Source organism: Nomascus leucogenys, chromosome 6, assembly GCF_006542625.1.
Source record: "Nomascus leucogenys isolate Asia chromosome 6, Asia_NLE_v1, whole genome shotgun sequence".
Classification (NCBI taxonomy): domain Eukaryota; kingdom Metazoa; phylum Chordata; class Mammalia; order Primates; family Hylobatidae; genus Nomascus; species Nomascus leucogenys.
In genome coordinates, this window is record NC_044386.1 from 51,181,584 (window position 1) to 51,193,497 (window position 11,914).

The 11,914-nt window shown below is 45.3% G+C and overlaps 1 protein-coding gene across 2 annotated transcripts in view; it reads right to left on the reverse strand.

The window, feature by feature from the left end:
• SLC27A2 (solute carrier family 27 member 2) overlaps positions 1–9,322 on the reverse strand; it is a 51,194-nt gene extending 41,872 nt beyond the window's left edge. For both annotated transcript variants that reach the window (XM_003266907.3, XM_003266906.3), the window contains exon 1: positions 8,618–9,322. In XM_003266907.3, coding sequence (XP_003266955.2) covers positions 8,618–9,095 — 478 coding nt within the window. In that variant the 5' untranslated portion in view covers positions 9,096–9,322. The remainder of the gene's footprint in view (positions 1–8,617) is intronic.
• Between the last annotated feature and the right edge of the window lie 2,592 nt (positions 9,323–11,914).

Here is an 11,914-nt window from a genome sequence, read left to right on the forward strand (position 1 = left end):
CCCTCAGCAGATCCTCTAATCCTAAGGGGACTCTGGACCTGGTATGCCCTTCAGAGTTATCCCAAATTAAGGGAGGTAGACTGTGCCTTCACACCTGCCCATTGACCAGTCCAGTGGACTCAGGCTGGGGTGGTGGTGCTTAACCTTGGGCAAAGTGTCTCTCTTCAACCAAGGACAAGTCCTGGGAGAGGTCTCAGCTGAGAGCTCCCAGCAGCTGAAGAGTGAGTCCGTCAGTCCTAAAGCAGGGATCTGGGTGGCACATCACAGCATGCACCCACCTCTCTCTTTACTAATAACAAACATTGAAAATTTTCATTTGCATAGAACTGTTGGTATAGTTTTACATACATCACTTCACATAATTTTCATAACAACCCTGTGATATAGATACCAGTAATCTTATTTCTACAAATGAGAAGAGGCTCACCAAGTCAGTGTATGGAGGGTCACATGCAAAATGAAAAGAATCACTCTGGGCTTCTGAGATTCCCACCTCCTTGTATGAGCCATTCAGATTAAGTTCTAGCAAAGTCCCTTATTTCTTGGAAGAGGCTGGCTGCTTGGCCTTCTGCTCAGTGCTTGTTCAATCATGTGGATCTGCATTTAATGAGTAACATGGATGACTTTTCTTGAAGAGCAAAACCTCAAGCTTTATTAAAAGTTTGAGTATGAGAAACAGTAGTCACAGAAAGTTGCCTGAAGAGTGTAGAGCAGCTCCATTAGTCAGTTCTTCATCAGTCTAGTTTTAAGTTGTAGACTGAAATAAACCCACAGAGAAAGAGCACACACTTGGGTGTTGAAAAATCAAGTGATTACAACACTACTCCCCCATCCCCTTAAAGTCTGTTCAAAGAAAATTTTAAAAAATTAAGGTAGCATATTAAGTCTGCCCCTGCCTTTTTTTTTTAAGGAAAAAGGAAGAATTTTCTGAATAAACAAGCCCATTGCTAGAAGGCAGAGAGATTGGGTACGTGGTGAGCTGAATCAATCTTCATTACTAAGGTGTCAGGTGCTCAGGCTAAACCTGTAGATTTCCAATAGGAAAACATTCAGTCTAGTAGCTTGTTCTGCTATTAGACTGCCTCAGTGAATGAGTAACTGACTGGATTAAACAAAACACCCCAGAAATATTTACCAAGAAGGTAAGGTCCAAAAGGAAGGTAGTGAAAGGAAATGTACTCTGATCATGAAATGGTTGGTTGATGAGCAAGTCAAGCTTGAAGGTTTATCTCTTTTCTTCATTCAGAAAAGCAACTGAAACACAAACTGGTGCTATTAATAACATAGTCCTTGAAGACAATCTAAAAGTAGTTCCTAAAATGCCATTTGTAACCGTAATTTTGCATCTCAATCATTGGCAGTTTGGAATGACAGTACTTTGTACAGCAAGAAGATGCCTATTATAATATTATATATAGAGAGAGAGACATGCATGTGCTCCTCCCTCTTCCCCACACAAAACAAATCACCCAGAGGTCATAAAAATGTTTAAGTTCCACCAGGAGTAAGCAAAAATTTAACAAGGAAATACATACTCATTTTACATTTATGTAATTAAGTAGTAATCTCCTTGATGTTAATTTTTATTTCTCCAAGTTAAAGTTCTTGCTTATATGAACTCTTGCTTTCTAAATAGCCCTGGAACCAAAGGTAATTCCTTATCATGAGTTACCAGGTCACACAAGGCCTTACATAATTGTTAGCATTTGATATCTGTAAGCAACCATGTCATCTTTCTACCAACGATCTACTTCCCTTTTCTCAGAGGCTGTGGGAAGGTCCTTTTCAAATACTAGCACCTATTGTGTAGAATAATCTGAACTCTATCCTTCTCTTTCAGATTCAATAACATTAACATGTGATTCAGAGTTTGTTTTTACCTCTTCATTCCCTGTTTCTGAAGAAAATAAAGTGCATTCCCATATATGCCGGCAAAGCGCTAGTTTTGTTATTGGATGGAGATGTACAATCACCTGTTTTGTAAGCTTTAGTTAAGAGCAGGGAAAGAAGAAAAGTTTTAGAGAATATCTTTAAGCTATCTTTCCTTGGGCTACTAGGCTGGGAATCCCAGCCCTTGGATATATTAATCATTTGGTGTTTGGGTTTCTGTCCTTGTACAGGGTCCTCCACCATCCTACTCACAGGTCCTTTCCAGCCCATCCTGTGCTCACCACCTGCTTACTTGCTGCACTGAGACCCAAGGAGAGCACCGCTGTCCTACTGTGTACTGCCAGAGGGCTGGACAGTCATTGATTAGGAGGACCTTCGGGAGGTAAGTAAGCCAGTGGCAGGGTAAGGCCGGGCCCGGGGGAGATTGAGTTCAAACAGATTTTTTCACATCTGATTTTGTTACATCATTTTTCAGGCCCTCATGCCCAACCCAGTGGTCCTTAAGCTTCAGGAAAGAAAGCCTGTCACAATCAACCAGAATAATGGAACCCATTAATTCAACAGACATTATCTATCCATTATGTATGTATGTATGTATGTATGTATGTATGTATGTATGTATGCATCTATCTATCTATCTGTCTGTCTGTCTGTCTATCTATCTATCTAGACAGTCTCACTCTGTCACCCCGGCTGGAGTGCAGTGGTGTGATCTTGGCTCACTGCAACCTCCACCTCCCAGGTTCAAGTGATTCTTGTGCCTCAGCCTCCGGAGTAGCTGGGATTACAGGTGCCCGCCACCATGCCCGACTAATTTTTGTATTTTTAATAGAGACAGGGTTTCGCCATGTTGGCCAGGCTGGTCTCAAACTCCTGACCTCAGATGATCTGCTCATTTTGGCCTCCCAAAGTGTTGGGATTACAGGCATGAGCCACCGTGCCCTGCCCAACAGACATTTCTTGACTGCCTACTATGTGCTAGACATTACTAGGGAATTATTCAAAGATATATGAGAGAATTCTAAGCCTTTGAGACAAAGTGCATTGAAGCAACTCATTTAAGTTACTCCTTCAGCAGCCCAAAGAGGTGAGAAGAGTGTAGATTAGATTATTTCTGTGCCTCGATTCTGGACTAAAGTTGGCATTAGAAAATTAAATATTTCCTTCTGTGGAAGTGAGGCCACTGCTGTTGGCCATTCTTTGGACTCTCTGAGTCCCTATTTTTTCCATTTCCTGAGTCCCTTCAGGAAACAGCTTAAAAAAATGCCTATTATTAAGTCCAGCCTGCCATTGTTCTTACATCGCAATATCCTTTAATGAAGCATCTCACTGTTTTAAGCACCTGATCAGAACTGCGTCTGGTGCTCCTTTTGCCTGGAATGCCCCCTCCCCCACTGCATTTGTTCAGCTCAATAGTCAGTGCCCCCCAAAAAGCCTTCTCTTGACCTCTGCTTGTTTTCCTACGGCACTTGTAGCTCTCCCAGCACACTGAGCACATCCTATTGGGTGTCACAATCATTTGTGCATGTGGTTTAGCTCTTTTGCTGGACTGTAAGATCCTTGAACTAATTCATCTTCTTATTTCTCCATCCCATCATGGCACAGAGAAAACTGGCTTGTACCTTGTTGGGACTCTCTCTCCTTTTTTTTTTTTTTTTTTTTTTTGGTGGCCTCTCCTCCCTCTAAATGTTTCTTGCTTTGAAAGTCAAATTGTTGTACCATCAGTTTTTCTCAATCTAATCTCAAAAGTTTGGATGACAAGGGTTATCTTTGGTCCCAACACTTGTTTTGTAATGAAGTTCTTCAGTCTTAGAGCTTTTAATGATGCAGTATTTTTGAAAGCGATTGTAAGCATTTTTCCTTTATCACATTGTTTAAAGGAGGTCAAATTTTGTTTTCTGCAACCTTGCAAAACCAGGTCAAAGGTAATCTGGAACATTTTATAACTTACCTGGGACTCAGTTTTGCAACAGAGAGTATCTTTAACTGTTACTAAAGCCTTGCATAATAGTAGTGCCTACACTGTGGGAGCCTCTCATGGCCGTGTTGAGTTAGGCAGTGTATACCCTGCCAGTGAGCTGATGAAGGGACCCTCAGGAGACCTGGGTTATCTACCCAGTGGAAGAGCTAGTTTATTGATGGTCTTGATGCTAGGATAAATGGAAACAGAACAAATGTACTATTTCAGGCCTCTTTTGTAGGTTTTTATAAAATATCCCATATTGTGTGAAATAAAATATGTTTTACTGTTTTACCCATATTCTGTATTTGGAAAGTTGTGTGAAAAACTACCGGCCCAGCCATGTAGCTTTTATTAGTTACAACATTGATACAGGTTCTTATCCCTGGGGACAATTTTCCCATGTGATTACTTAGATCATACCCTGCCCTGGAGAACGATCCCGAAATGCACAACAGAGAGAAAGTCATATTCTCTGGGAAACAGTGCTGCTGCTTGATTCAGGGAAGTGTTTGTGAGTCTTGACTTTCTGTAACTATAGTAAAATTGGAAGGAGTAACTGAGTACTGAAATTCCTGATAGGGTTGAGTCCTGTTAAGTTTTATAAAGAAAAACCCCCAAATTCATAACAACTGGATCAATCTTCATGATAAATGCCTCTGTGCTGGTCCTTTACATATACTGCAGAATTTGACTGACAGATGGAGCTCAAGAGCTCTTACTAGCCTACAAGCCCTGGGCTGAAACTCAAAGTATGGAATCAAACTCACATTTATGGATCATGTTCAAGATGGTGTGATAGAATAAACAGTGCCTCGTAAGTGAGAAAAAAAAAATTTGGGTTCTATCTCTACCTTTCTGTTCCTAACTATCCACTTGACCATGGGCAATTAATACCATCCCTCTAGGCCTTTGTTTATACAGCTATAAGACAATGAGTAGGCCAGTAGCAGTGGCTCACGCCTCTAATCCCAGCACTTTGGGAGGATGAGGCAGGTAGATCACGAGGTCAAGAGATTGAGACCATCCTGGCCAACATGGTGAAACCCCATCTCTACTAAAAATACAAAAATTAGCTGGGCACAGTGGCGGGCATCTGTAGTCCCAGCTACCTGGGAGGCTGAGGCAGGAGAATGGTTTGAACCTGGGAGGCAGAGGTTGCCATGAGTTGAGATCGCACCACTGCACTCCAGCCTGGGCAACAGAGTGAGACTCTGTCTCAAAAACAAACAAACGACAGTGAAAAACAATGGGAAACTAGACTGTTTCTCAAAGCCTAGTCCTCAGACCATTTGTTTCAAAATCACCTGGGGTTGTGAGTGGGGTTTCTTATAAAAATACACATTCCTGGGCCCCAACATAGTCTTACTGAATCAGCATTTTTGGGGATGATCTCAGAAATTTTATTTTTTTGTTTTGAGACAGGGTCTCATTCTATCACCCAGGCCAGAGTGTAGTGGCACAATCACAGCTCAGCGCAGCCTCAACCTCCCAGGCTCAAGCAATCCTTTCACCTCAGCCTCCCCAGTAACTGGGACCACAGGTGCTCACCATCATGCCCAGTTAATTTTTGTATTTTTTTTTTTTGTAGAGACGGGGTTTCATCATGTTGTCCAGGCTAGTCTTGAACTTCTGGGCTCAGGGGATCCTCCCTCCTCTGCTTCCCAAAGTGCTAGGATTACAGGCGTGAGCCATAGTGTCCGGCCTTAGAATGTTTTTAAAAGTAAGCTTCTGGCGGGCGCGGTGGCTCACGCCTGTAATCCCAGCACTTTGGGAGGCTGAGGTGGGCGGATCACAAGATCAGGATATTGAGACCATCCTGGCTAACACGGTGAAACCCCGTCTCTACTAAAAATACAAAAAATTAACTGGGTGTGGTGGCGGGTGCCTGTAGTCCCAGCTACTCGGGAGGCTGAAGCAGGAGAATGGCATGAACCAGGGAGGCGGAGTTTGCAGTGAGCCGAGATCACACCACTGTAGTGTGGCCTGGGCGAAAGAGTGAGGCTCCGTCTCCAAAAAAAAAAAAAGGAAGCTTCCCATGTGATTCTTAGGCTTATTAAAGTTTCTTCTGTAAACTTTTTTTTTTTTTAAAGTATAACACATTCATTAAAGTTAGAGGATTATAGGGTTAGAATATTTCTAAGGTCCCTTCCAACACCAAAGAATTCTAAGAATCAGTCCATTCAACATATTTTCCCATGGGCATGTTTAGTAAACATGCAACTCTGTGACAGACTGTAATTTTGCTTCATGTGCAAAGGTATCTCAGTGATTGGCAAAACTGATTTTTTTTCAAATATGTGGCCTCCCTCAGAGGTCAGCTGACTGTCCAGAGAGTGCCTTAGGTCCACTGTAAAGTCTGGTTCACGTTTGATTTTAATATAGAAATTTCCATATATTCTCTATGTAAACACATAGCTCTATGGCAGAGAACTGTTGCCTGGGTGGGAAGAGGGTATCTGGTTGTAATTCTGACTTTATTACAGAAGCAAACTGTATTATGGTCATTTAATCCTGAACTTCTTCGTCAACAAAACTCCAAACCCTGTGACCTCCCTCTCAGGGGGTCTGGGATACTAAAGTGATAAACAGAATTTAAATGCTTCCTGAAGTGGTGCAAAGATCACTGTGTTAATAATTTCCCTCCAGGTAAGCTGGTAAAGTAATAGGCTTCTAGTTACAAAGTAGTGAAGTTATCGCTTTTCTCAGGCAACTAGAAATTAATGGGAATTTTCTTGAAAGGATCATCTCTTCCAAATAATTTAGCCATCTTTAAACTTGTCTTTTTTTTCTTTTTTTTTTTGAGATGGAGTCTCACTCTGTCCCCCAGGCTGGAGTGCAGTGGCATGATCTCGGCTCACTGCAACCTCTGCCTCCTGGGTTCAGGTGATTCTCCTGCCTCAGCCTCCCAGGTAGTTGGGATTACAGGCACACGCCACCATGCCCAGCTAATTTTTTTTTTTTTTTTTTTTTTTTTTTTTTTTTTTAGTAGAGACGGAGTTTTTGCTATGTTGGCCAGGCTAGTCTTGAACTCCTAACCTCAAGTGATCCACCCCCCTCGGCCTCCCAAATTGCTGGGATTACAGGCTTGAGCCACTGCGCCCAGCCTAAAATTTGGCTTTCTGCTTTTAAACTTTTATACAAAGCCTATACTTTTTGGATTATTTCATGACACATGAAGCAGGTGTGTAAGATTCCTGGTTTTTCACAAGTGAATTAACCTTTCATCTTTTTGTAACCTGCTTAGCTTGCCTCAGTTTCCCCAGCTATGAAATGAAGGGGTAGAGCAAGTGGACACTTCACCCCTTCCAGCACACTTAACACTTTACATCCATGCAGAGGAAGACAATAAGATGTAGGAAAGAGCCTGAGTGTGGTGGCTCACACCTGTAATCCCAGCACTTTGGGAGGCCAAGGTGGGTGGATCGCTTGATCTCAGGAGTTTGAGACCAGCCTGGGCAACATGGTGAAACCCTGTCTCTACCAAAAATAACAAAAAATTAGCTGGGCATGGTGGTGCATGCCTGTGGTCCCAGCTACTTGAAAGGCTGAGCTGGGAGGATCGCTTGAGCCTGGGAGGCAGAGGTTACAGTGAACTGAAATAGTGCCACTGCACTCCAGCCTGGTCAACAGAATGAAACTGTCAAAAAAAAAAAAAAAAAAAAAAAAGATGTAGGAAAGAGCACAGCTTCGAAGTTGGATAGAGCTAGGTTGGAATTTTAAGCCTCAGTTTTCTCAACTGTATAATGGTGGTGGTGGTAGTTGGGGGGGGGGGGGGGCGTAGTGCTATGTTATCTCCCGGGGTAATAAAAGCATTTACTATAGGGCTTAGCACAGAAATGCATTCTAGAAAGCTGAGGCTCCTTGGCTCCCTAGACCCCTACCCTGTCACCCAGGTCTTTCAGCCCACACCTGGGTAGGCCTCTTCTTACTGATTGAGAGAAGGAACCCTTGGTCCTTATTCAAGTGCAGAGACAAGCTCTCTGGGAGGGGAAAGCCATCAGCCCTGTGAGTAACAGGTTCTCTGTCACTTCCTGGCCTTGTCATCACTTAAGTTACTATTTCGTCTGGCTGAAATGTGGCAGGAGCTAACCACAGAATTGAAAGGGTCACTATTGTTATAGATGCAGTGGGGGCTCACAAGGGCCCTGCAGCTGATCCCCAATATCTTCTCTCTGGGGATCAGGTGGGGTCACCTTTGTTCTGCAGGGAGGGGACAGGGATGCTAACAGCAGTTGAGAGCTGGAAGCAACATTGAAGGTGCCTCATTAGAGAGGAGCAAACCAAGGGACAGAGAGAAGTGACTTTCCCATGATCACATAGCCAGTCAAGCAGCAGAGGTGAGAAGAGCCCCTCTGGATCCACTAGAGTTCGCACTCAAGACCCTCTGCATTTTAATGCAGATGTTATAAGTATTGATTAAGAGCTTGGAATTTGGAGATAGATGGCTGGGCATGAGGCTTCACCTCTCAGGACCTCAGTGGTCTCACCTATAAAAGTCCTATAACAAATCCTACCCATTGTGAGGATTAAAAACCACACTACCTGTAGAGTGCTTAACACAGAACCTAGCACATAATCAGCTTCCACAACAGGTGGTCCTAAATGATCATTATTTGCGATTCAAGGAAACACTGCCAACCTTTTTTCTATACCTACAGTTCCGATCTGAACCTCCCTCTGCGAACCCCTTATGCCACGCTGTGGCTCGTCAGTCAAGGCGCCGAGAAGCCCTGGTGCCAGGGCAGGGCGATCCTCCGGGCTCACCTGGCGACGCCAGCAGCACCTTCGCCCCGCAGCACTGGAAGCAGTGCAGCAGGGACTTCGCGCGGATGTTGTAATTGAGGCACGCCATGGCACAGCCTAGCTTCACCAGCCCCAGCCACAGCCACACGTAGGCCGGCTCGTTACCCATAAAGAGCGCCACGCAGTCTCCCTGGCGCAGGCCGAGGTGATCGTGCAGCGCCCGGGCTACCTGATTGCTGCGTCGGTCCACCTGCGCGTAGGTGAGAGTCTCGTCGCGGAAGAGCAGAAAAGGCTTGTGTGGGGTCCGGCGCGCTTTCTCCAGGAACGCCCGCAGGATGGTGCGCGCCGGCCGCCGCCGCCCATAGCTGCGCACCCTCCGGCCCACGGCGGCCACCTTCAAGAAGTAGCCTATGTCCTGGAAGAAGTAGGGGCAGCAGAAGTTCACCAGGAGCGGCAGGAACAGCAGCCCCGCCAGGACTGTGTAGATGGCGGAAAGCATGACAGCTGCGGGGCCCTCTGTCCCAGCGAGGGCAGAGGGTTCACCCCGGGCGTGCAGCGCGGCGACTGGGCGGGCTCCGGGCGGACTGGCGGGCTGCGCCGGGGCGCACGCGGCAGGACGCCGGGCTCGTCGTGAGATGAAGGGGAAGACAGAGCTCCTCCGCTGCAGGTACCGCCGCGGGCTCCGGAGCAGGTGTAGTCGTATGCGCGTTGCCGGGGGTTCCGGGCGGGACTGGCCGGCTGAGCCCGCCCCCTTGTGGGGTGCAGCCACCTGCTCTCCTGGCCCTCCCACGCGGTCCTCCCCAGGCTGGGCAGGCTGCCCTGCGGCTCACCGGGAGCCTCGGCCACCTACCCGCTCGAGTCTGGAGGTCTGGGGTCAAGTCTAGACCCCCTCGCGTTGTGACCGAAGTACTTTACCTCTAGGAGCCACGGTTTCCTTAAATGGTGATAAGAGCGCTTAGCGGACGTTGAGAATATTAAAGGAGATAATGCAGGCGTGGGGGCTATTATTTGTTACCACTAATAGAGTGTCTTATGGAGATGACACTGTTATTACCGATAAAGTGCTTTATAAATGCCAGACAGTCCTATTATTTATTAATAGCGGGTACCAGGTGCCACTGCCAAACCAGAATCTCATCTATCCTTCCTGGTCCCAAGGGCTTTCCGCCTGGTCTCTCTTTGTTTCTCCAGATTTGCTTCCCAGCCCGACTGCCAGGCGGTCTCCTGTAGCGAAGCCTTCAAGGTTGAACAGAAATGCCCGCGGCAGTCACGTCCAGCTCATCCCAAGCCCTGCCGGGTGAGTGAGGGCAGGACACCCTAACCTAGTCGGCCCTGCCCGGCCGGGGGAGTCCTGATTTCGTGAGGAGCAGTGCCACACCTCACCACCTAAAATCAAGCTTTGACATTATTTTAAGATTTTGTTCTGTTAAGTGATCCTGCTGTTCCCTCATGTTGAAAGTTATCAAGTGTTGTCAGCACAGTTCACACATTTACTAAGTGGCTCTGTCAGAGAATAGTATAGTACAGAGGACATTGAGTTAAGTGGTATTGGCATGTCTCAAAAACCATTTCTTTTAGAGGAAATATGAACCTTTCTTTTAATTTGCCTTAGTGCTACTTCTGTACAAAGTGAATGCTCACTACTTGCCACTGAAGAGGGTCAGGATCTAAATAGTGTTTTATTTTCATCCTCTCCTGTCCTCCTGTGTTCCTCTATCTTAATTCGATACGATAAATACAGATAATGCTTACTCCTCCCAGACACGCTGCTAGGGGTTTCCCTATGTTACATTTTGGGAGCCTCCGTTATTTTATACAGGTGGCGCTTTCATGCTCATTTACAGACAAGAAAGGGAAGCTTAGGTGAATTGAGACAGCTGGTAAGTAATTCGTGGATTTTGGAAATGGTACCTGTTTGGTCCCGGGGAACCAACTCTTAGCTTATTCTTAGTGACTATATTATGCTGTCCTCCTATTCTCTATGTTTCTGTCCATGTCCTCTTTTTTTTTTTTTAGGTGTGTGTAAAACACACAAAAATGTTTCACATTCCCTTCAGGCCACCCCCTGCCGTTTTTTAGCCTCCTTTTCTTATCCCTAGTAACTGCTCAAGCAACTTTTCCCTTTTCCTGACATTCTCATTTCTGATCCAGCTACCTGGTTGCATCATTTCCCTAGGGATGAGCTGGGGGCCTTCATCATCCCTGAGGAGAAAGCAGTAGAATTAACCAAAGTGAGGGCCCGACAGAAACCATTCTCATGTGCACTTCTTTCATGTTGAAGCTCAGAGCCAGCCCTTCCTTTTTCATCCCAATGCCACCCTCGTCCTTTGATGGCTAGTCACTTCTGTGTAGCCACCCGCACCCCTCTTTTCTCTTCCTTAAACAGCTACTGTCTACCCAGAGTGCTAGATTACCACAAGGGCCCACTTTTTCCCCTCTTATTCTGATGATCACTTTAACCTCAGTTACAAGTAAAAGAAAACAAGACCCAAGCTAGCTGAAGCAGAAACAGGAATTTAAGCAGTAACTGGAGAGTCCGGGGCTAAGACTTCAAGGATTTTAAATGCTGACACCTGGATCTAGTTTTGCGTTCACTATTTCTCCTCTGCACCTCCTCTGTTCTCATTCAGGCTGTCCCGTTGTTGTCCAAAGATGGCTGCCAACAGCCCTTAGGTGTACATGCTTTCTGGCGCAACTTCAGAGAGAAATACAAGAATCTTTTTCTTAGGAGTTCTCATAAAAAAAAAAAAAATCCCTGACTGGATTATTCACCCATTCCTGAACCAATGTCTGTGGGTCCTAGGGAAAAAAGGTGCTAGTTGTTTTAAGCCAATCAGGGCTCACCCATGGGGCTGAGAGTATAATCAATTTCACCTAGGCCATTTTGTGGAACGTTTTAGGGTATTATTAAAAAGTGGGGTTACGGAGAGTAAATTTGGGGAAGTAATTTGCAAATGTCTATAATATATACCTTGGGAGTCCCAATGATTCCAGCTTTGAGCCTGGGATCCAGCCCTTGCTCTATCACAAGGTTAATAGATGTCTTAGTCTGTTTGTGCTGCTATAACAAAATGCTGTAAACTGGGTAGTTTATAAACAACAGAAATTTATTTCTCAGAGTTCTGGAGGCAAGTCTAAGATCAAGGTGCCAGCAGATGTGGTGTTTGGTGAAGGGCTACTTTCTCATAGAAGGTGCCTTCTCACTGTGTACTGTTTGGTAGAAGGGACAAATTACCTCTCTGGGGCCTGTTTTATGAGGGCACTAATCCCATTCATGAGGGCTCTGCCCTACAATCAAATTACTCCCCAAAGGCTCTA